The 25912-nt window shown below is 41.5% G+C and overlaps 1 protein-coding gene across 4 annotated transcripts in view; it reads right to left on the reverse strand.

The window, feature by feature from the left end:
- The window catches only part of ankfn1a (ankyrin repeat and fibronectin type III domain containing 1a), a 96090-nt gene that overhangs the window by 45320 nt on the left and 24858 nt on the right, over positions 1-25912 (reverse strand). For all 4 annotated transcript variants that reach the window (XM_088001101.1, XM_014998605.2, XM_014998604.2 and 1 more), the window contains exons 5-6: positions 22401-22657; positions 13152-13189 (exon numbers count right to left, since the gene is read on the reverse strand). In XM_088001101.1, the coding sequence (XP_087857227.1) occupies positions 13152-13189; positions 22401-22657 (295 nt within the window). The remainder of the gene's footprint in view (positions 1-13151; positions 13190-22400; positions 22658-25912) is intronic.

Here is a 25912-nt window from a genome sequence, read left to right on the forward strand (position 1 = left end):
GCAAGACTCGGCGTCGCTTGAAAACAAAACCAACCACCGAATTTCATAGAGGATGACAGAGTCCTTCAGAATAAAATTCTCCTTTAGTCGTTTATGAACCAGCTTGATATAATAACATGTTTTATATCAAGCAACGAGACGGCAGCTGTGATGCGTCTGGCGGTCTTTTATAATACGTTTTATTTTACTAACAGGCTTTTACGGACATGCTTTGTAAAGCCGGAAAAGCCAATCCGGATCATCCGGAAGCTTTTCTTGTCATCCAGAACTTCAGCACACATTCCTGAAAAACTCCTGTTTACGAAACCCACAGTTCTGTCCTGAAAGACGCGCTTCATTTGTTAAAAATAAATAAATAAATAAATAAATAAAATCTTGAAAACCTTTACCAAATATCTCTTGTTGAATGTGAAATGTCTAAAATCTTTCATCCACCCTCTGACCCTCTGTAAAGTAAAATGAGTCATCAGACCCTCGGAAGAACAAAAATGAAAACATATTTTAGCCTGTTAGAGGTTATTTTTTTAAATAACCGGAAAGTTCAAATTTATGAATAGAATAATTTCAATGCATCTCCATTAATGGAGATTTCTCCAGGCAAAAATACTCTGCAATATCTACAAAGGTTTGTCTTAGCTATGAAGAATCATGCCTGAGCGGAGTGAATAAATAACAGCATGAATGAATGGGAACGGCCTGCTTTGATAAACACCGAACAGATCTACAGATCTATAGTACGTTTTATTTATTTTTTTTGCTTTTAAAATAATAAAATCATTTTTCTGAGTGGGAGGAATGTAATAGAAAAGTAATCAGGCAAATGAGTGAATTTTTTACGAACCAGGAAATGCATTCAGAAGTGATTACACCACAGGCATCTGATGCCGAAAAGTGTGATTTGACTCGCTTGAATAGTGAATGACGCAAAGGTTAAAGGTCAATAAGGTTAAAAACTAATAACCAATCAGGAGCCTGCAGGGCAGAAGAGTTAGTTCAGCTTACTGACACCGGATCTGACCCCACTGACAAGTTTTTACCTCTGTTCCACGAAGGCTACGGTTTTGAACAGTGATGCGGTTTCGCACCTGCGCCGTGTTCACATGGCTGCTGCGTTTTACGGAGCCGACCCGAAACAGGTCAGCCAACCCTGCAGCAGGTCCTGCAGGAGGCCGTCGGACAGCAGAGACCGTCTTTGTGTTCATTTATGAGGCCTGGAAGCTGGACGGGAGTCTGTTGGTGCATCTGTCCGTCTTATCTGCCGCTCCAGCTGCTTCGTGTAACGAAGACAGGATTGGATTATCGAAGGATTAGTTCCATTTACTGATGTGTTGTTTTTTTTTTTTAAAGCACAGGATGATATGTGTGAGTGACATCATGTAAACTGATGATTTAATTATTAACTAGAACGATTGCAACAAACTCTGGAGTTTGAAGATGTCTTAGGATGTTCCAAAATGACTAAACTTCACCTTTACTATAATTAATTTACACAGAAAATTACCTTGTAGCAAAGGTCTTTCGATGACTTCATGCCGCCCCAAGTTTAGTATGCAAAACGGCTGCCAAGCATGTGACAAAAATAAACTATTATTTAGCACATAGGTAGGTCAAATGTTCCTTTAGCGTTGGATTGCATATGCTGTTGATATGCACCTTGCTAACCGTTGTCTTATCACCACAACAAACAGCAAATTCTACATCTCCAACCACATTGTTGACCTTTTAATGATCTCCATTAAAAGCAGCATTTGGCCTGAAAACATTGTCGATATTGTTAAGGATTATTTTCTAGAAGAAGAACGGCGACTGGAAGAGGCGTCGCTTTATTTACAGCGCTTGATTTCTGTTGAATTCTTTCTTCCCTCTAAAAGCCACAAAATGATATTCAATTTACTGCAACAGGCTCATTTCTCCCCCCCGACTGTCCAAATACGAGTACATTTCCCTCTGCTGCACCCTGTCCCTACAGTGGAAAACTACCACCGCCGTTGATCTACAGAGACCTAAAGAAGCACTTCGTACAAAAAAAAAAGCTTGGATTTCTGATAGAAAAACATTATCTCCCATCTCATCTTGCTCTTCTGCTGCTTTTATTATAAATTTTATGAGGCAATTTGGGAGTTAGCGAGCTTTACTTGGTATTCCGCCTCCATAGTGAGGCTGAGACAACTGGTGGAGGGGCAGAAGCCATACTTATCTACAAAAAAAAAAAAAAATGCACACTGCAGCGTACAAATGTGACCCTCCTGGTGTCATTGTTGTGGTAATAATCTGGTATGATCTTCTAAAGGGTATTTCTGCATCTCGATGCAGCACGATTACGCTCTGCTTCTCTGGATGCGGCGTGACCTCAGGTGCTTCAAAGAGAAAGTGCGCCTATTGCATGCAGGACGCGTTTTATGTAAAGTCACGTGTTTATTAAAGTTTATAAACTAGATGGGTTTTCTTTATTCGTTTCTTTGTTTCATCGGTTTTTGTTGTTTTTCCCCCCCTTTCTTGTTCATTCGGTGTTCCTTCTCCTACTTCGCTTCAGCTCTAAGCTTTATGGTTTCTGCTAAGAACTGGTTTATGAAAGAGCTCAAAATGTTTGCAAATGTTGAGACCTGATCCCGAGTGATGTTTTAATTTAAAAAAAAAAAAAAAAAAAAAAAAAAAAAAAGGCAGACAACATGACTGACGCTAAACGTTTTTGTTGCAGTTCGTGGTGAGAGCGAATCGTTAAATCCAGAGTCTCCTCCCTCTCAGATGGTTCTGCTGTCACATCTGCAACCTTCCTGTTTTTTTTAATGTATTTTTTTTATTTTTTTTGCATGAATCTACGGCTGCCGCAGCAGGAACAAAGCCACCAGACAATAGTTCACTTTGACATCACAAACATGGAACAATGAATGCTCTGGCATCCTGCCAGCCTCTGCTCGGATGCAGCCAGTGGCTCATTGGCTGCTGCATTTTGTTTCCATGGTGCCCAAAGCAACAGGTGAGGAGGGAGCAGAAACAGTTAAACGTCCCCTTATAAATATTTACTGATGTTTTTTTTTGTTGTTTTTTTCATTGTTTGTTCTGCATCTCTGGTTTTCTGGGAACAAACAAGCTGGAAGAATTACTTCAATCATCTCTTGGGCGAGAAGCGCTATTTTTATGAAAACATGCGTCACGTTTTATGTGCCACTAAACGGGACGTTTTGAGACTAGTTTGACACCTGAGGCACGTCTTAACACGTCCAGCTGGCTGAAACATCTGCAGACGGTTAAAAGAACTGACGGAAAACAAACGGAGGACAGAACGTAATGAGAAAAAGATGGCGGCGGAGAGGCAAAGAAGCCAAAGGAAAATGTTTGCGAAACGGCGTTGATCAATGCGAAACATAAAGAGTTTTATTTCGCTTTGCAGAACCGAATAATATTGGCGTACATTTGTAATACGTGCTGATATTTTATGGTCAAAGAAATAAAAATAAGACAAACTGAAAACTTCAAACTGCGTTTGGGTGGCAAGATGTCAGCGGTGACAGCAGAGAAGCAACAAGAGACGAGTTACAAGATCATTGAAGTAAAATAAATATTCATAACACGGAAACAGGTAGAGACGACATATACTCTTCCCAGGAGAGGACGTTGCAGCGGGTTCACCCCACAGTAGGGTGCCGAAATACTCCGAAAATAAATAAAAAAAATAAAAGGTCAGGATCTCCATGTGAGGTTCTGTAGGCCTCAGGTGGTTTCAGTGTTAAAGTTCATGACTTGACAGTTTAAAAAAAAAAAAGTCTGAAAAAGTTTAGCTTTGTGTTGGAGAGGTAGAAGTGCAAACTTACCTTTTTTTTCCTATATAAGAATATGGCAACTTGCAGTGTTGTGGTACTCGAGATCGGTCTTGGTGTCGAGACCGGTCTTAAGACCATTTTTTGATGGTCTCGGTCTCGTCTCGGACTCGACCGCATTTGGTCTCGGTCTTGTCTCGGTCTCGGGCTCTGAGGACTCGCCATTTTATTTCAAGACCAGTCAAGACCGCAACTGTGAAAATATCACTAAACGTGCAGCATACTGTCCAGTTTATTTGTTAACATCTTTGTTTTCAGTGGATGCAAAAGGCACCGATTAAAATCCAAGCAACTACGTGTTTCTCCCTCTCCCCCGTCCCCACCTTTCACTCGCACGCGGCGCTCCAGGACATGCGCAGTGGTTTTCTCTCAGTGGCAGAGAATGTTTGTCTAATCGTCAGTAATATAATAGCGCTGCATAAATAGTAAGAAATCCGATGGCCACAGCTAACTCAGCAGCGCTTCGCTTTCACAGACAGTGGAGACAACGTCTGACTTTTTTAGTCACTTAGAAAAGTAGCTCATAGAAGGTAAGCTCCGTTGACATGATGTTAGCAAAGCTAGCTACAGAGACACAAGAATTTGTGATGAAAAAAAGTTGTCACTCACTGCACTGAATTATTGTGCGGAGATGTTGACTGACTTGTCGCATATATGGGACAACGCTATGTCCAAAAGTCTGCAATATAGTGATGTGACATTCAGAAACAGTCGATTCTTCTCCACGGCTCTTTACTTATTAGATAGGACTGGAGTGTCACTGAGAACCGTTGTTCTATCAGATTACCATACACTGTCAGAATAGCATACATGCAGTGAGTACCATGCCTGCGCATGCGCATTAAGAAGTCCGACCGTCAGAGTAGTTGTCAGTTCACCATACACAACAAGTTATGACGAAAATAAGTCATTAAATTGTTTTCAATAATAACTATACAGATATACATGTGTTGTCATGGTTTCCAAAGTGTATTTAAAGCAGGTCTGGCTGCAGCTGGAGTCAGCTACAACACACCCCCGTGTAAAACTCACTTAACCGCTAAGTCAGGACGTCATACAACTGTTAATAACAAAGTGTATGACGATCTACGTCATGATTCTATGTTGCTAGCATACATGCAGTGAGTACCATGCCAGCGCATGCGCCTTAAGAAGTCCGACCATCAGTGGAGTTGTCAGTTCAGCATACGCAACAAGTTATGACGAAAATAAGTAATTAAATTGTTTATAATATGACATAATATGATAACTAGATAGATATACATGCGTTGTCATGGTTTCAAAGTGTATTTAAAGCAGGTCTGGCTGCAGCTGGATGCCATACAACTGTTAATAACCAAGTGTATGATGATCTACGTCATGATTCTATGTTGCTGATTAAATAAAATCATATGGTAATGACAGCGTATGCATGTCTGAGCTAAGCGTACGACTATCTGACAACGTATGCTGATCTGACAGAACACCGTGAGTTTTGCTAAGCGTATGATGATCTGACCTGACAGAACACCCGTTCTTTGTTCTAGTAATGCTCTGTGTACACTGCATCATTATTTAATTATGTACGTTGATATTTAAATTAACAAATAACTAAAACACAAGAACGAAAGAGCATGCAGAGCATGCACATTGCTCTTTGATTGTTTTTGTTCAAAGTGGCAGCTGTAATGTCTGCCATGGTGTCAGACTACCTGGCTTCATGTACTGGGATAGAGAGTGAGAACAGTCACGATGAGCGCCTTCTGTTTGGTTACTTCTTGCTTGTTGCTCCTTGGTCAGTGTTCATAGTTGAGCGTTATTTACCGTCAGGGCATTGCCTCAATTGCTATGTTTAATGGTGCAGACAGTGGTGGTTTCTTAAATGAGCAATATGGGCAAATGCCCAGGGCGTTATGTTTTTAGGGATGGCACGAGACCATCACACATTGTAACACAGAAATGGAATATTTAATATTGGTAAAATGTATTAAGTATTTAATATCTAGGTGTTTTTATGGGAATATGGGTCTTTCAGGTTATTTTGAGAAGCAATTTTGATCATATTTTACATTTTATAGTATCATGTAGCGTGGGGCGCTGGTCTTGGTCTTGACTCGGTCTCGACTCGGTCTCGACTTTCCTTGGTCTTGGTCTTGACTTGGTCTCGGACCCTAAAAGTCTTGGTCTTGTCTCGGTCTCGATACACTCTGGTCTTGGTCTTGTCTTGGTCTCGGGTTAGGTGGTCTTGAACACAACACTGGCAACTTGGATATGCAAATGAAGCACAAAACTTTCGGAAAGATGTATATCAGAACCAGATTAGAAATGTTTGGCCATAGCGCACCGTGTTTGTTTAAAAAAATTAATTAATTAATAAAATAAAAAATAAAAAAACATCTCATTTTGTACAAGTGAAAAATGTCATAAAAGCGTGGGTTGCTTTTAAAGTTTGACCGCTGAAGCCGCTTTGGAGGGAGAGAAGGAACGGAAAGACACCGCAGGTTCCCTCGGCAGCTCGACTATATCAAATTAAATTCATGAGATCGTTCGACCGAATTTATGTTTCTGTGTGAAGTTAAGATACAAGATTGAAACGGATGAGAGTTTGATTGTTTCGAACGGATCCCCTGAGAATGTGGCCCTGTTTCCCGTCGGTGTGCAGTGATCCGGTTCTGTAAGTCGTCGTGTTTGTTTGCAGTCTTCGTACTCGAGGAGTTCTGCAGCAGCACACACACACACACACGCACAATGACTAAGAGAATGAATCGTTGCTCTTCAGCTCCTCTCGCCTGTTTGTTTGATCCGATCAGGCGTTCTCGTTGTCACGACTCCGTAGTTCAGCCGGGAACACGCTGCTTTAATGGAGATAGTGTGTGTGTGTGTGTGTGTGTGTGTGTGTGTGTGTGTGTGTGTGTGTGTGCGCGTGCATGTGTGTGTATGGAGGAGTTTACGAGTGAGTGGGAGTTTTCCTCGGAGGGAGGGTGACAGCGAGGAAATGACTTGCATCAATCACAGAGATGCTTCATCCCCGGCTTCCTGCCATCCCGACGCTCCGAGCTGCAGGAATCTCGGAACGAACCATCAATTGACGGAACTGAAAGAATTCAATATGGCTGCCGATGATGATGATGATGATGATGCTGTTGCTGCTGCTGCTGATGAACTCCTGAGTCTCAACTCTTCGGAGCCAATTAGAAACTAATCAAGTCACTTTGTCTCCCCTGAGGAACGCCGCATTCGCACACCATGAGATCCGCAAACATCAACACGTGTTCATTTGTATATTTATTTATTCATTCATCGAAACACAATTTTTTTTTATCGTTTTAGCACAAAAGGGAGACATTACATTGTAAAACAGCTCAACGTTTCTCAGAAACACCTCCCAGCCCTCACAATAATTATTCTCAACCCTAAACTCCACCCACATAGATCACCTCTAATCTTTATGGCCGCCACATAACACTTTAGTGATGCGAGTCACGACATTAGTTTAGTAGTGCAAATATGTTATTACACTACAAATAAGACAAACGAACTTAAAAGTAACTTTTCAGAAAAATATAGACCCTCTTTTTAAGTAAATAACTCTTCAATATTGAAGAGAAAGTGTTAGTTCTGTTGGCAGATAAATTCACTCATAACATGGAGAAAATGTCTTGTTATAAGTTAAATAATCTGCCAGTGTGAGTTTTCATCAAAATGAAGAAATTGTTCACTTAAAACAAACTTCTTTATCTTGCTAAAAAAGATACTAGTAAGTTAGTTTTGTCTCACTTCAACTTTTCTAAGATATCTGAGGCAAGAAAAATACTTTGTACCATTTTGTGTTTTTGCAGTGCATGGATCAGGGGCTAACTTCATCATGAACCTTTTCTGAGGTGTTAAATGTCTGACGACAAAAACCGAAGTGTTTGGCTGTTGATCCAGCGATGTTAACCCAGGCTGTATTCCAATCGATTTTTCCATTTTTAGCATTCATGTCTTTTTGCCATTCTTTAATGGAATAATCTTGTCATTTCAAATGACCTGTCACATTCAAATACAACATTTTCTTTTTTTTTTATCTGTGTGAGTTTTCTATCAACTCTCCAATTGGGTGTAATTTTAAATAGCCTCCTCATTGGTGGATGCATTTGGGCACAAGAGATGAGCGTAATCTCAAATTGCGAAATAACGGGACTCCGTAGCGAGCGACCAAATCTTGTTCCGTTTAAATTTTCCAAGCATATTAAAGACGTCCAGAACTCGGACAGCCCGTCGACTTGAACCGACGCTCCTTTTGTCGGGAGATCCAGTCCTCCGATCAGCGCCCCCACAGGTTTTAAAACACTCATTTTTGTTTGATTCATATGATGCCTCAGCAGCAGCAGCAGCCTCAATTTGGAAGCTGAATCAGAGTCGCAGCAGGTAACACAAAACCTTTCAGCTCTGAAGCTTTTAGCGCGGCTCGTCACGACGTGGGAAACTTCCGGGAGCTCCAGAGCGGGTTCTGCTCTTTAACTTTTTACTGAAAAATCATCGTTTTGATGTCAGAGCAGAAGTGGTGCAATGAAGCCTGATAGAGGATGACAGAAGGAGTACAAGGGTGGAGTTTGAGTCACTAAAGTTTACTCTCATCAGTCCCTCCAGGACGACGCGACATGTTTGTTGTGATCGTTGAGGCCTAAAATGACTGATTTTAACCTGATCTAATGTCTCCTGACTCTTTGCTCTTTCAATATTGAGGTAAATGTTACTGCTTAGAGTCACACGCGCTTTCATCTCGCATTAGACGCCGTGAAAGAGGAAGTTACATTAGAAGCGGGCTGAGGGATTGGTCGAAATTCAGCCCTGTTGCAGTGATTGGTCAGAAATGAAGCAAACAACAACAAAAACATGTTAATGAGACTGGAGAGATTTGCAGAAAAGTTACAATGACTGGTGGAAATTGTGCACAAACATTTACGAATAATGACTGAATCTGCATTAATAGTTACAATCTCATCACCACAACTTACTTTAGGGACTCTCTTATGTCCAAGAAACAAGGTACTTCTGGAACTCGTTTGTTGGACGTTTATCAGCCAAATATTCTAAACCAGCCTGATTTCTTGTACGTGAACATGTACAGACTGTTCCAAGCCGAAATTGAATCTATCAATTTTTTAAAACAGATCAGAATTAATTTAGTGTTTTCTATAAAATACTTGTTGGGAAGACTTCTGGATCTAAGTTGGTAGCAATCGCTTCAGAGTGTCTGATCAGAACACAGGTTTATGTGGACGCGGAACAGATCAGGAAGAGTCCAGTTCAATTTTTGCTCTTTATATATGTTTGCCAGAATGTACATGTACATGAAGCAGGTATTTAGGTACGTGTGTGTGTGTGTGTGTGTGTGTGTGTGTGTGGTTAGGTTTCTGAACGCACACAGTCATTCGGCTGCTTCTTTGCTGCCTTTCTTTCTTTGTCGGGTTACCGAGCTGCACACCTGTGATGCGTTCAGGGTGCATAGGAAATCTCCTACACAATCATACCCTTTTCTACAATACTTTTGTAGTTTTTTTTTTCTTTTGTTTGTTTATTTTGGTGTTAAGGCAAGTTTAAGGCCACATCAAGACAGAAAATCTTTTTAAGCAAATCATCCTGTTCAATTAAATTCTAAAAACCTTGAGTTGCTTATAATAAAAGAAGCTGGGAATCTTTTTTTTTTTTCTTCAAGCTGTTTGGTGCACAGAAAACAGACTCTAGCAAGAAGAACTCTGGACAACCTTATGGTATTTAACAAAGGCATCCCTCAAAGCTTAAAATTTGCAACCGTTCAGTTTCATTTCATCTAGACAAAACTCACATATGTTTGTCCTAACGCCGCCTGCAGATGATTTGCAGCTCCATTCTGAAGCAGAACTGGAGCGCATCTACCTGAAACAGCAGGCAGGACTCAAACTAAGCCGAACACTGAGCAGAGGAGGACAAACTGCGGAGTTGGGAGCCGTGTCCCTGTAAATGTGTCACACCATCACTCTGATCCTCACTGTGACTGCAAAAAAAAACAAAAAACGACATGACTCAAGTGCCAAGACGGACAAGTTTTCAGATTTCCTGCAGCGACGAGCAGGGGGAAAAAAACGTGACACTGTAGTTTTTAAGAGTTGCTTTTTTCCCCACTGTAAAAACAAAAAATGATTGCAATGAATTGGAAACAGCAGCAAAGCTCCATTTCCGTTAGATTTTAAAGGACGAGCCTTCAGACACACGCATGAACTCTGATGATGAAGCATGATGTCTCATTACCAGGCAGGTGGCAGCGGGTTTAGCTCAAAGAGCTGCAGCGGTGTGAGGAGGAGAACGAGAGGAGAGGAGAGGAATGAAGGGATGAAAGCTGCAGAGAAAGAGAGAGAGAGAGACTGGGAGTTCTGCACGAGACGAAAGAGACTGAACGTCGCTTTGATGAACAAGTGACTCGAAAACTTCCAGTCACGACTGACGCTGCTCGTTGTTCCCGTGTGAGGCGAGTGAGTTCGTGTTAGGTTCTTTCCAAATACCCTCGCACACCTTTTTTATGCAACCTGACCAGATTTCCCTTCTGACAAAAAAGCAAGGCGAGCTGTTCACCTCAGAAACCATCCAGCTTCGCAGGAAACTGGAGGACTGGGTTAAATGAAAGGAGCTTTGTCTATTAAAAAGGTCTGGAATGTTAAAGATGAGAAAATAAACTAATTTTAATGTTAGGGGTTCATGTCAAATTAATAATGTAGAGTGAGAGCACGGCATTTTCTAACAGCTGAGAACAAAATGCTTTTTTAAAAGCTGCAGACCTCCTGGATGTGTTTCAGCGGTGGGGTTTTTCGTTACGGGTTCGACTAATCTGAAGAACGTTTGTTTCGATAAGCTGAATGGAAGTGTAGGATAGTGAGGAGACACATTTATGTATTATAGTTTTATCTTTTTAAATAGTCCCAGTAGAGGGACTATGCATTTGTCCCGTTGGATACCACATTGCTAGACGTTACCGCCTCTGCAACAAAGAATCAGCCAATCAAATGTTCCACTATGAAGACTTTGCAGAAAAAAAAAAAACGCGTGTCAATGCAGCAAAACATGTTTTAACTGCTCCCAAATACAATTTTATCACTCATTTCAAATTATCAAAAATCTGAGGAGCAGCTTTAAAATCCGCAGAAGCATCAATACTCGTTCTGCCGGAGACTCCGATGCCGCAACCGCCCGCCAAAGTCTGAAATCGGTGAATACTTGAGACTCCCTCTCGACATGCATGACATTCTGGTGAGAGGAACGTCTGGTTTCTGCTCACGAGCTTATTACCTGTGCGGCCGAAATGGGGACAGGGAAGCATCTGTGTCCTAAGAAAAACAACCGGGCAACTCTTTAGTTCGTCCGGGCAAAGAAGCCGGAGCTTCTCGATCGGCCGTTCGGTTGATGCAACTGAGATCCTGTCATGTCTAACATTTGATCTTTATCAAAGCTAAAATATTGACTGTTCTTCCATCTTCTAGATCTTTAATAAAATAGCAGAACAAACCAAATAATTAAACTAACACTGCATGCATGGCTGAATGTAGCTTCTTCCTTTTTTTTGCCCCCTCCTAAATGTACCTCTGGTTTTATTAAAAACTGTAACAAAGTACCACGAATGGGATTATTTATTCATTTATTCATGATTAGGAGTAAGAGCTCCTGTAATCTGATTAAATTCGCCTGAAGTTTGGCGAATCGACCGTTTCATCCACAATCATCTGCCGATAATCGCGTCCTAACGCACATGGGAGCGTCTCTGGACCTCGCAGGAGACAGATGTGAAATCCCTGCGACTCATCAGCTCCTCCAAACATGCCTTTGTTTCCTCGCCTCCGTTTCCAAGGCAACCGGTAGCCGGAGGCCATTATTGTTAATAGCTACCTCGGGCCCCTAAATGTCTGAGTGTGTGCGAGCTTTAAAGTGCACGCTTAGACTCAAACAAACCCCACGAGGTGAAGTTTGATGTGTTGCGCTCTCCGTGGAAACCGGCATTTACGGAATTACAAAGAAGCATTAGTCGTGTGGGAGCTACAGAATGTTCTGGTTCTGGTGTCGCTGTGTTAAAATCCACCTGAATCAGTGCAGGGATGCGATGTGGCGCTGATCTGCTGCTGCCCACTTTGTTCCTGGCTTTCTTTGCCAGGAACAAAGAACACCTTTGAGGTCTGTAACACCTCACTGAGGTCTGTAACAACTGAGTGGAAATGTTGATGTAAGGAATTTGGATTTTTTAAATTTTTTTATCCAGACGGACAAACCATGTGTTGTTCCTACCGAGTTCTAAAATTATAACATAATGAACTTATTACTTCTAAAGCGAAGTAGCTGCTTTCCCCCGTTTTATCTACTTTGTGTAGGTTTTCAACGTCTCCAGCAGGTGGCACTGTTGTGATTTTTAGTATGCTTGCGTCTCATCCTGCGCGACAGAAGTGGTCCCGCTCCGAAACCCATGTGCAAAGTGTGAAATATGTCCGAAATGAATAAGGTGACCAAAAATAATCCTTAATATCCATAGTCAATGTCCTAATAAGCCTAATACTGTAAGACTGACAGTCATTTAACTTTGTAGAGATGGAGATTGAAGTAGATTGGCACATATTTGTGAGAAATGTGGTGCTGTCAAACACATTCCACATTGATTCAGGTATATTAGATTGACGGTTTTTATTTTTACTTTGTATTATTGGGCTTTACAAGGATGTGCAAAACATCAGTGTTGAAGGGGAATCCCTTCCTGCTTTTCTCCAGTAATTACAAGACATGGCAACAGGTTTCACAACTTCCTCTCCTGGATACAAACCTGATACTTCCCATGTTCCAGTTCATTTATCTACTAACACTTTTGCATTTCATTTGGAGAATATGAATTGCTTCTTTCAGCATGATGAAGTAACAGCAAAGTCTTTTTCTAGCAGGTTCATAACAGGCAATAGACGAAAGAGGAAGATGTAGTAGTAGAGTTTAAAGAGAGCAGTGAAGGGTATTTTATGAAGACAGATGGATGAATCACCTGCGGATTTGAGTGAAACTTTGAAACACTTTCTCAAAATAAAGTGAAGGTTTGATAAATTTAGGTAGAAATACCTGCTCTCTGGTTTCAGGCAGTGAAAATGGGAGGCAATAACGACAGTGAAATAATCTGGTTTGTGGGTTACTCTCTCAAAAAAGAAGAAAAAAAAATACAGCCGAGGTGATCAGTCCTGCTTTATTAAATCAGGACATATTACTTCAGGGCTTCGGGAAGGTATACTTTTTTTTATTTAAACGGGAAAATGAAAAACCGAGCAGAAATGAGATGCTAACGGAGTCAGAAATAGGAACGGAGATGAGACTCACTTTTTCCTGCTGTCGTATCGGCCAGGTGTTCCCAGGCTCTGCGGAGAAAACGGGAAGAAAATGATCAGTCGCTGTGCAGGATCACGTCAAGCGGCCGCACTAATAACCCACTTCATATTAAAAGAAAACAACTGCTATTTTTAGCAATTTATTTCCATTTTAGCCAATAATTACATGCATTTCATTTTAGCAACGTATGCAGTCCACAGTTGGGAGCGCTACGCTTCATGTTTAAGAGCCATTGTAGTCAAATTAAAATCTTCCCACAGTGAAAAATGTCAGATAAAATCATGAAATGAAAGGAATGACATCAGACTTTTAAAGCGCAGATGTCACAGGACAAACTTGGTTCGAAGAGCTCCACTTATATCCTGTCAGTCTGCCGAATGTTTTCCCAAAAGTCAGAAAAAGCTTCGGAGTTTTTCCCAAAATTCTTTATTCTGCACCTTTCGGGGTGTAGTACTCACAAAGATCCACTCAGAAGGGTTCGCACTGATAAATCAGTTTGTTCTGAAACAAAATCAAAATTAAATAATGAAAAAAAAAAGATTATTTTGAACTTCTTCTACAATTAAAAACAAGCTCCCTGCACTTCTCTGCGCTGTTAAACCACCGGAGTCGGGAAGGTGCAGCCAGAGGTCTCCTGGGACATCTCGGGCCCTCGGGGGCCAATTGTGTCTACAGAGGGACGTCTGTTCGCAGAGGCAGACTTAATGTTTGAACACACACACATGCACACACACACACACATGCACGCACACACGGGCTTCTCTGACCACTTAACCCACCAAACACCGAGTTCACCAGGAGAACACAGCAATCTGCCTTGAACCCGCTGCACCACTGAGAAAACAGCTGAATTTCAGTGCAGCACGCTCAGACGCAGCTGCAGCCTGCATTTATTGTGATCCTTGAAAAAAAAAAAAACAACTCTAGCTGAAATGACAGTGTGGATGAGCACAAACTGCAGCTCATTTTATCCAGACAGAGGGAGAGACAACGCAGTTGTTGTAATAACATGAGGGGATGTGCTCTATTATAACAAATGGTACATTTTGTTTTGCATCACTCTCTCTCTCCCTCTTTTTTTTTTACATTTAAGATTTCATATTCCATAAGTATGCAAAGGGTTTAGATTGCTCCTTGTTCTTTCTACATTTTGGAAATGTGGCAAACATGCTGGAGTTCGACGCAATGAAAGAATCTGCAGCTGAAAATGAAAACTGCACATAAAAAAAAAAAAAAAAACGGTAAAAAAGGGCTCTAAACTTTTCATCGTCCAAGATGGACGACTTTGTTTTGTCCTCATCCGATCGACCACATAAGCGGTTCAACAGCACATCGCTTTCCTCCGCAGCCACACTGTCTTTGTACGTGTTTGAAGCCTTGAGTTACATTCAGTCGTGATGCTGTTCTGAAGTTATGTAACGGTGCCATCATTAGCCTGCGTTAGCAGCAGGGTCCGCCTAGTTAACTGGAAGTTAAACCACTTTCGGGGTTTCCTGCCAAAGCTCCAAGGTGGTTTTGGTTTGGGTTACACCAAAAACAGCCAGGAATTAGGATCCGGAGGTTCCGGGTGTTTGCGTCCAACATTTAAAAACATGATTTGCTTCAACGAGCAGCTCAGAAAGAGTTTCTGCCTCTTCTTTGTTGTCTTGAATTCAAGTTGGAATGATTGGTTATGCTAGACTAACTAGAGATTTTCCAGATACATTTGCATGTTAGTAATGCTTTTTTTTTTGTTCATAAAAAAATTATCTTTATTAGAAACACTAAAAAATTACTTCATGGTCAAATAACAGTTCTGCTGGTACACAACTGAGCTGTCAGTGGCGTTTTTAGTCGAATTTGTTTGTTTGTATTTCAGGTTTAAAAAAAAAAACCTGACGAAAGTGGCGAAGAATACCTCCTCAGTGGAGCAACTCTGATCCGATCTCACACAACCTCCTTCAGCGGCATAAATACTCTCCAGTCAACACAGAAAGTCAATCTGCCTGTCAAGGTTTACCGCTAATTTGAACTGATGTAACCTTGTTCTCACACCCACACACACCCGCATACACAAATCCAGGCCGACCACAGCCAGCTGAGCCCTCTCCTCTCCTCTCCTCTCCGAACCCTGCCCTCCCTCCAGGCCGTCCCTTCACTTCATCATGCTAATTTGAACAAGGCGTTATTCTGAGGCGTGTCAGAGCCCGCTCTGTGGCGGCTCCTTGGCCTCTCCTCAGGTTAATTACTGCAGCAATGCCCGCATTCACAGCTCGGCGCAACAGGACGCTGCAGCCAGACCAGGCTGAGCTGGGGCCTCCTGGCTCCGGCTGCTGGCACCTCCGAGAGCTGGATGCTGGATCTGCGGCCGGCTGACTGACAGGCGGACTGCGCCGGGCCAATGGCCGGGCTCAAAGTTGGGAAGGAAGGCAAATTTAAACTCAAAGATACATTAAGTAGCATAATTCACAAAGTAAAGCACATTAAATACAATAATTACGGTGTTTTCAGCCCTTTGCTTTTGATAACTGTGATGATTTTCAGCATAATGCTAATGAAAACTGGACATTTACCAGATTAGAATTGTACACCAGACTAACAAAAATTAAAATAAACAAAAATAGAAATGTTGACTTAATGTTTTAATAAATATGTAGTGTAATGTTTTATTTTAATAAAGAAAAACCTACTCTCTTTATTTTCTCCTGAAGTTCTGACATATTTTCTTTAAAGTTCTCTCTTTCTAATTTATAAGCTTCTGACACATTTCTTGAATTAATAAATTTTTATTTTCTGTATTTTCCTTCCTTCTACATTTCTTCAAATACAGTTATTTCAAATTAAACTGTAGGTTAAACAGGGTTTTTTTTTTTTTTTTTAAAGAAATAGTGAATTCAAGGATTTTCATCTTAGAAAGATGTATGGGAAAAATCTCTATTTTGTCCTTCACCTTCATAAGGTGCCAGGACAGCTCCTGTTTCACATCATCGAAGGAAGCTAAGACGTGATTTACTAAGTTAATGTTTCCAGCAGACAGGAAGTTATGTAAAACTATCCATCAGCTGCCTGAAGGATGAGCATAGAGAAAGCACACAAATTAAAGGAAAAAAGGACCAAGAACTGATGCCTGAGTCACCCCATGACCAAGAACAAATGCATCTAAAGTAACAACAGAAAAAGAAAACGCTCTACTAAGAAATCGTGTCGAGAAGCAAAAGTTGCGCTGCGGTCAAGGACAGCAGGAAAAAATTCTCTGGGCGTCACGGCATCCAAAATTATAACCGGGGTTGCTGCTGCGCTGGGACTGGTTTCTAAAATCAGACTCGAGAAAATTCGCCAAGAAATTGCGTTGGATTCGATGCACATGCAGCCACTGACATACAACATTTTGAAGTATTAAAAGACACAAAATATTTCAAATTGATCTTGGTAGCTGTTAAATAAAACTGGATCAAGTGTTTTTTTTGTTTGTTTTTTTACCTGGGTGTTTCGATGACATGTTTAGATTTACTCCAGATATTAAACAAGCAAAACAGAACTGAGAAAAGTTATCCATCCATCCACATAGTCTGAAATCACAGACTGAAACACACACACAGGAGTTAAAGTACTGCTAGTGACTCCAGGTGTGTTACAAATGAAAACCGATTTTCCATGAACTTTTAATAATGCTCACAATGAACTAAGGAAAATATAGACCAATCAGATAGATGAACAGACAGTGGGCCCGCCCCCTAAGTCACCTTGCAGAGCAACGTGCATAATATGTGTTAATCTTATCTCTAACTTTAATTTTAAAAAGTTGTACATCATTACTACTTAAAGGTCCCTTAACTGACCAAATGCCATACACATAATGTAAAAAGACAAGGCTCGGTCCAGTCCAGTCGGTCAGTCTCCACCCTGGTCTGGCTTGCAGCTCTTCGCAGCAGGAAGCTGCTGCGAACCGTCTGTGGCTCTTGGTCGTAGCAGCAGTAAAACATCGGGAGCAACTGCAGCAGCTCCACATTTGTTTATCCAGCCTTCTCATATCATGCAGACACACACTCCTGAGGTGGAAGGGTGGCAGCGGAGGCGGGGGAGGCACCAATCATCTGCTTCGCTTCATGTTTTTTTAAGGGATTAAGCTTAATAAGATGGCAGGCCGAATTTATGGAGCTAATATTTCATGGGTGGGTGATTCATGGAGGATTTGGTGCAGAGAAGCAGCTTAATGGATGTTCAGAAAGACTTGCTTGACTTGTGCCCTGATGTGATTAGCCCCGTGGGAGGACGACTGCTTAATGCACCACTGTGTAAGCGTGTGTGTGTGTGTGTACAGAGAGATGGCGGGCCGGCAGAGAAAATGAGTAAACAGAACACAAACACAAATCCCTCCTGTGCCCGACTTCAACACGTGCGGCACTTCAGATTCAGTGAACAGTAACTCCTTTCCACGCCGTCCCAGGAGTCAGACAAACCGGGACATGGCCTCATCGATCCTCTCTGACACACCTGCAGGAGAGGTACAAGAAACCCGAACTGTACCTTAACTGGAAATCAAGAACCATTTCACGTTTTTTTTTTATCCAGCTACTGCAGACATCTTGGTTGTTAATCCAGATGAAATGTTCAGTTCTGTTGTTCAGTTTGTATTTGGAGTTTCCCTCCAATTAATTGTAGGATGGATGATAAGTTGCAGGCAATGGCGGATGTCTGGAGACTCCTTGAGACACAGACAGAGTTCCACAACAATGCCAAAAATGTCAGTTTGACAGATTTAAAAGAAAAAAAAGTTTGTTTTTTTTCCCAATAAGGTGATTCTCACAGAGCTTTATGATGGATTATGATAATCCAGACTGTCAGAGAACAGACTGGGAAATATACAGCCCAATAACGTAACAGGCAGTAACCAGGTAGACTAGCCTGAGGAGCAGAAACATTGTCACACAGTGAATGGATTAACACTGAAGAGTGTTCCTTTATTGAACAGAATAACGCTTCCAAAACCGTACCTGGGGCTACCAGTTACGTTTATTTTTTTTACTTTATTTTTCAATATTCGCAAAACGGATTGTCTGTAGTGGTGCAACACCGGTGCCCTGTGGCTTATTGGGTAGTCGTCTTGCAATCTAGAAGTTGCAAGACAAGTCGATGTGGCCCTGGGTAAGGCACTTAACCCTGAGCAGTCTCCCGATCTCTGGATCAGCATACAAAAATGCCACCGGGTGACTGTGGATCTAGTGTTCAGCGTTTTGCACCATCAGTCTTGGTGAAGTGAAACCTTCATTATAGATTTTGTTTGGTTGCCCTCGTGCTCCACAGCTGTAACAACTGTAGACTCAACAGGCAATCCAACCACCCGGTCTCTGATAGTGCTACCTGATGGTAACACTATCAGACTCAATCTTAGGCTGATAATACTTTCAGATATGAACAGTTGAACTGGTGCAACAATGTTTCCAAACCCCAGCTGGGGTTCTGAGATAAGGATCCTGACTGATGGAAGAAGATTACACGTAAGGAGAGGAGCATCATCGTCTAGGTCAAGAGCAGCCGTCTTTGGCTCAAACACCTGATCAGTAAACCTTCGGGACTCATGCCTTGAAATCTTTTCCAGGCACCTCTGAATGAAAGGTAGACCCCATCACAGACTCAGAGCTCCCAGTTGGGACTATCCCATTTGACCTATGAACCTTGTGACCCACTAGGAGGTGCTGGAGAGTGCCGGAAGAGAAGAATGTATGAATTTCCGTTTGTGCTTCACTTTGCTTCGAGGGTCTGGAGAAACGATTGCTTGCTGGAGGTGTTGATTCTGTTGAAGTTTAAAATTTTACCCAGCCGCTAACGTTTGGCCATGACGTGTGCAGCGTACCAGCTCAGTGCTATGAAGCTTACCGGGAATTACCTGCGCCGTAAACAACTATCCTCCACTGCGAAGAGAGACGCGAAAAACTGAACAAGATGGTTGTTAATGTTGAATATTTGGAAGCATGGCCGACATGGACTGAACGGCTTTGTTCGCTTCCTCCGCAGCCACTGCTGCTTAAGTTGGAAGCTTGAAGATGGGTTTTTGTGAGAAAGCATAAATAGTTTAGGTTAGATGAGATGTTTTAATCGTCAATTGAATTATGCTTTCATTGCATTTGTAAAATGATCAAACCAACACAGTTTTATTCCATCCAGTTTGACTTGTCTTGACTTGTCTTATCTGCCTTTCTCTGGACTGAAACTATTTCTGAACACAAAGCGAAACCTGACGAAGCAAAGAGAAAGAAAAGCCTTTCAATCATTTCATCATTTTGCCTCAAAGCACCGTACATTTCCTGCAAAGGTATTTCCATTAACCTTTGAATCCAGCAACAATTTGTTTAAATCAGTGGCAACCACACTGGAAGGGAAATAACAGTTCAGGATGATTTGAAATAGCACTGATGTAAAATTAAAATCTATTTTTTATTCAGTCTGACATTAAAAGCAAGACATTTTTCTTTTTTCTTCAATCTCCATTTGTACAGAAAAAGCAATTTGGTTTCCGCTCGCCATGGAAAATTACAGTCCTGTTTCCGCTTCATCTGGATTCTCCGAGGGTTTCTGGACATTTGGATACATTTCCAGTATTTTCTGATATTTAAAACACAACGGTTCACTGCAGAGCAGCAGGCTTCCCAGAGTTTTGCGGTCGGATCTGCAGAGTTCAACGTCTGGGCCGTATGGTAATGCAGCTCAGAGGACCTGCCGGGTCACAAGCATCGTTTTAAAAACGATAAAGAACGCCAGACATCGCCGATTCAGGAGGGATTACACCTGACAGGTGGCGCGCTGTACCCTGAAGTCTCTCTGTCCAATTCTTCATATGAAGAAAGGAGCGCAGCGGGTCTGTTCGCTGCAGGCGGAGTGGGAGAGGATCGGGAAACAAAGATGGAGGGAGAGTACCTCCTGTTGGTAGTCACGGGAACATTTAAGCTTTTACATGCACTGACCTGTCCTCAGAACTGTAGGGTTGGTTTTAGGCATTAAAAAAAAAGAATCTAAATTAAAATTTTTCTTACATCCAATTTATTGTATATTTATTTCCTCATCTTCTAATCTAAATATCTGCCAGCTGAAGGAAAATTAAAGGCATGCTGCTAATAACAGGAAAATAAAATGATGTAATATTATAATTAAGATCATCTGATCAGGCTAATGCTGACCTGCTAATGCCAGGGGAAATTAGAAAGCCGGGGTGAAAGTATCAGTTACACACAGATGCCTCCACTGAGTCAGCGGGGGGGTGGGGGGGGTCTTCAGCTTCACCTGTCACCTGTCTGTGTCACCATGGCAACAGATGCTGTAACCCCAGGAGCTGATCAGGTTGACAGAACCGGACTCTTATGAAAGAACTTCCCACGCTAAAATCCAACTGAGGAATCTAGTTCTGTTGTTGTTAAAATCATTGCAGTTCCACATAGGCCAAATTATTAGGTTCACTTTGCTAATATACAACAGTTTTTTTCCAAATGTATTGAGTTGCTGCCCTGTGATTGGCTGAGTCATTATTTGTGTTAACAAGCGACGAAATTAGGAGATCGTCTGACCTGGGAAAGAATGGGTCAAATGAATTATTAAAACTGAAAAATAAATGCAACACTTGTGTCCGTTATGAGTGGATGTAAACTTTTTCTCCATGTGTTTTCACACTGAATCCAGCTAGCGTATGAAAATACGTGTTGTGCAGGATGAGCAGCTAAGAAAAAGAGATGGACATGTCTCATCAGCTGTAAAGTTTGATCAGGATTTCTGGTCAATGTAGATGACAGCACTGGGAAACTGGTGGTCAAAACATCTTAAAATAATTTAGAAAGGACAGGGGGGGAAAAAGTGTCTCTCCAGAGTCCAGAAGGCTGGTTGAGTCACTAGAGAGCATGTAACTGGAGAGGTTCACTAGCTTCAGCTCGGAGAAGGGTTAGATCTGCAAACAAACAAAACGATGTCACGTCCTGACAACGGGAGCGCAACAGGGTTGAGCCGGCGCTCAGCGGAGTCAGATGGAAAAGAGGGGAACAGCTGCTGAGGACAAACCACCAGGATAAAGCCATCTAATAGCTGGAACCACCAGCACCTTCAACTCCACCGCTCTGTCTGTGGATCCAATCGTTCCCGATCCAGAGAAATCCCAGACTTCCTGCGGCCTTTTCACAATAAAAGCTTCGACAGGATAGATAGCATAAAGACGGAAGGAAGCTGCAACTTTTTTCATGACCAGACCAAAGAAGTAGTGAAAAAGCTTTAGTCTTCTCAGTGCTTCTTCACCACAAAGAAAGAAGAAGCTGTGGAGAAACTGATGCATCTGCAGCAGATGATTCAACTCATAAAGGTTGATGGGCAAATAAAACAGATCTAACTGTAATAAGAAAGAGATACTGCCCAAAAACCACAAAAGATACACAAATATCAAATGAGGTGATTTCATTTCAAGTCAACCTTTTAAAGGATTGATTTAAAAGGTAAAACCCCTGAGGAATATTTCGAGTGCTATGCAAAACTGACGTTTCTTCCTCTGTAAAGCACAGAAAGGGCTTTTTTTTTTTTTCCTTTGGTGTCAAAAACCAATTAAACTGTCAGAGCACACAGCGGGGCTCAAAAAGAAAATCCCCCATTTTGCATCACAAATCTGATTCTGCAACTACTCCGTTAGTCAGTGAAAGATTTTCAGCACAAAACGACACTTATCTGATAAAAAATGAGCAGATCAAACACAACCTTCCCCACAGATTAGATTTTTACACTGGAATAGAGACTGCCTCACAACTGTAGCTAAAAGCTCAACTTAAGCGTTTTCTAAACAGGAGCAGAAGTTATGGTAAGCATTTTCAGAATAAAAGAAAGTCCGGTCAACGTTTCAAGAGTAATAGCAGAGACTCTGCTGAATGTTTTCAAAATAAAAGCAAAAAACCTGAAATATTTTTTGGAGAAAAAAAAGGCAAACACTGATGCATTGGGCGTATGAGAAAGTTCTGGTGAATAATTTCAGAATAAGAATATTCTACTGATTATTATTACTATTATTGAAAAATATAAGAAAGCGGTAGAATGACAGCAGAAATTCTTATAAATATTTTCAAAATAAAAGCATTTTGAAACTCCACCGCTCCGTCTGTGGATCCAATCGTTCCCGATCCAGAGAAATCCCAGAAGGTTAGTCAGAAAAATCAGAAGAAACTGCTAAAAAAAAAAAACGTAGAAGCCCTGATGAATATTTCCAGAATGAGATCAAAACCTATAAGAGCGGAGACTCACATGGATGCTGCGCAGCTTCTTTCGGCCTCTCTCCAAGCGGTTCAGCAGCTTCAGTTCTCCGCCCGCCGGCCTCAGCAGCTGATCATCGGCCGAGAAGGTCTTCCTCAGAGCTACCCGCTCACCTGCCGTCCACACAGGTGTCACCCTGTCCGTCTGACCCAGCAGGAGGCTCCTCCCACTCGGCCCGGCTCCTCTGGCTCCACCTGCTGCCGATCCAGAAGGAGGATCAGGTGACCAGAAGTCGCGCTGCACAGAACCTGGATAATAGAAACCAGAGACGACCGGTGGTTACTTTACACCACAACCCCGCACACACACACACACACACACACACACACACACACACACACACATACAAAGAGTGTTTTTGTATTTCATTAGAGTAATACGTTGAAATTATAAACTGAGAGATCATTTTAGTGTTCAGAGCAGGTAGACTGCTCAAATGAACATGTTATAAAGTAACTCACTGTAATAATGACATAAATAGGCAGTTCATGTTGCATATTTATTCATAACACATAGATTAAATTATCTTCAAATAAAGAAAAATCTATTTTTATCTTTCAGAATGTTACGGTAAGACAAGTTCAGCTGGTGGATTTAGCTGTCAGATAAAACTCAAAACGTTTTTTATAGCTGGAAATGAGAAAAATGCACCTAAGGAACAGTGTCAAATTAAGATTTAAGATTCAAGATCTGCTTTATTGTCAATCGGTACTGCCATCAAAACACAACGCAGAAGAAATGTCGGTAGAGTTTTTAAAAAAATGAGGCGAGGAGGTCCGAGTGGGTCGGGAGCTGCAGCTCGTCGTCCTGCTTCAGGAGGTTTTATGTTTCAACTCATGCATGCGTGCATGTGAGCACACGCGCGCAGCTGACTAACCTGATGCTGCTGCATTAAAGCTGCATGAGGACAGTAAGAGGCTAAACAAAAGGAAGCTCTCTGTTTGTGCTGGATGGAACCGATCCAGCTCAAATTCAAATTTGAGAACACAAACTCGTTCGCTTTGAGGGAAATGCAACAATATATGAACACTTTGAACTTCCTTGTTGCTGAAAGGCGCCGGGGGAAGTCACATCGACTTGACTCTGCATTTAACAAAATGGTGTTTCAGACAGTCGGTTTCTCACAGGTCTACTAAATGTGACGTGGAAAATGTCTCTCTCTTTTGCCATTAATCTGAGGGAGAATAAGAAATACATTGTTATTACTGGTGCTGTGTGTGAGAAGATGCAAAATTCAAGAAATACTCTGTGTTGCAAGAAAAGGCCAAATCTAAATCTGTAGATTAAGAGGTGGAGATATGCAACACAAAAATGATTAAAGTGGATTTATATTAAAAAAGGATTAAGTGACTCTACAATTGCCTTAATTGTCTTGAAAAACATTTAATATCTAATTAATACGAAGCTGAGCCATAGTCTCAAGTTGATGTTCTTGTAGATTTCATCAGCTCCAATAATCAGATGAAATGCAATAAAACCTTTTCAGTATCTCCTCTCTAGAAAACCCCCAGATTGTTGCAGGATGTAAAAGGACCTGTTAAAGGAGGCATCCGGATCAGAACCTCCATAAATGACTCCTGTCAATTCAGAGAAACAGCAGCTTTCCTCCGAGCTTTTCCTGGATGTCAGAGATCCTCTCCTCATCTCTACAGCAGAGCCTAGCAGAATAAGGTCATTTCAGGATCCTTAACCCATGAGGGATACGGCAGACGTGGAGCGTTAAATCCAGAGCTTATCCAATTAGTTCAGGTCTTTCTATACCACCACTTTATTACAACATCTTTATTACTGCCGAGGAAACCATACTTTCCAAAGTTCTGTTAGCAAGATGTCGCCAGGAGAAGTTCTGAGAGCGGAGAGGCTGAAAGTTTTCCAACATCCAAGAGGGTCCAGATGAGGGCGCTACAGTAGCGGCACCACTGCAAAACCTGACGCATTGGTGAGACCACTGCATGGGGTGAGTGAAGTGATGACTTTTGGAAGCGAAGGACAACAAAGACAGAGAGGGATTTTGCAGGAAGTACAGGAATTACTAGCAACCTGGTTAGGTCCTCCTGACTATTTAGGGGGTATTTGCAGATAGGAAAGCTGAGAGGTACTGTGAATCCCGCATGGTGCCAACACTGAATAATTCTGATCCATTACGTTTGTGAACTTGTTTCTGCTTAGAGTGAGCAGACTTCCTTCCGAATCAACCAAACAATACAGTCAGGAATAAAACACGGGATCGAAATGTCTTCCAGGAGCAACTTCTTCTGTTATCCTAGGATGAGACTGGTTACGATCAGTCAATTTTCCCATATTGAAATGACATTTTGAAAATGATCAACATCATGCAGGTATTGAACATACTTCTCAATAATCCCACTTTTTTTGTAAAATTTTTTCTTTGTGGGCTGTTCTAGCATTCTAATCTTCAAAGAAATTGAATTTCAGACATAAGGGCTTGAACACAGTCCATGAGTAATCTTCCTTTTATAGTATGTAGTGAGTTTATACCCTATTCAGTTAAAAAAGTTGATGAACTTCAATTATATTTTAATTTGTTGAGATGCACCGCTATATGGTCTTCTGTAAACCTTGGAACCCCCAAATGAAAAAATCCTGTCTCTAAGCGTTGGCAGTCAACAACCACCGGGTGGCGCCCGAGAGCTCTGTTAAGCGCTGAACTGTGTGGATCGAAGCACCAAAAACAACTTCTTTTTTTTTCTACAAAGACAAAAATCTTTTTGAATGAAACCTTCCAGTACTTATATTTTAGTAGTAAAAAAGTTTGGAGTATCTGACCATCAATAGCAAACCACCTCCCATGATGCTTTGGTCTGATGCAACACGAGGATTCTGAACATGTGTGTGATGCTGCTCCCGCTGAACCCGGCAAGGAGACGCACAGCTGCTGCTCGTAATACAGCAGAGCCAGAGCTATGAATGTTTGATGAGGAGGAAATCTGCCACCGAACGCATCACTGAAACACATCAGGGGTGTTTAACACATCGGTTAAAAACATGCACCGTTTGTTACAGGCTGAAGAGAGAAGTAATAGCTTTAGAAACACCAACCCATCTGGCAGAATCACAGTTTAAAAAAAAAAAAAAGTTAAATGTTTGAGTAAAACTCCTGATTGTTGTTCTGATTTGTACGGAATTTGAAAACGCCAAAAAATCAATCTGCTTCAGAGCCCGCCATTTTTTAATTATCTTTTTAATAAATTTAAACTACAAACTCTAAAGATAAATATGTTTGTTCCATCTGGTGACTGATTTTACCTTGCTGTGTGACAGGTTTCTTTTCTGAGGAACGCTCCATCTCCACTTCATTCCTGCTGAAAGCCTCAGGTCTACTGTTATATTGTTTGCATTCACTCTGTGTAACCATGGTAGGCAAACTCCTGAGACTAAAACAAAAAATAAAAAAAATCTCCTAATCTCACTGGAAAACCTGCAGAGTCGCTTTATTAAATTTCAGCGGAGATTAAGAGCCTGCACAAAGAGCAGAGATGTAA

This window comes from Poecilia mexicana, unplaced genomic scaffold (genome assembly GCF_051168715.1).
Source record: "Poecilia mexicana isolate PSO_F unplaced genomic scaffold, ASM5116871v1 scaffold_19, whole genome shotgun sequence".
Lineage (NCBI taxonomy): Eukaryota > Metazoa > Chordata > Actinopteri > Cyprinodontiformes > Poeciliidae > Poecilia > Poecilia mexicana.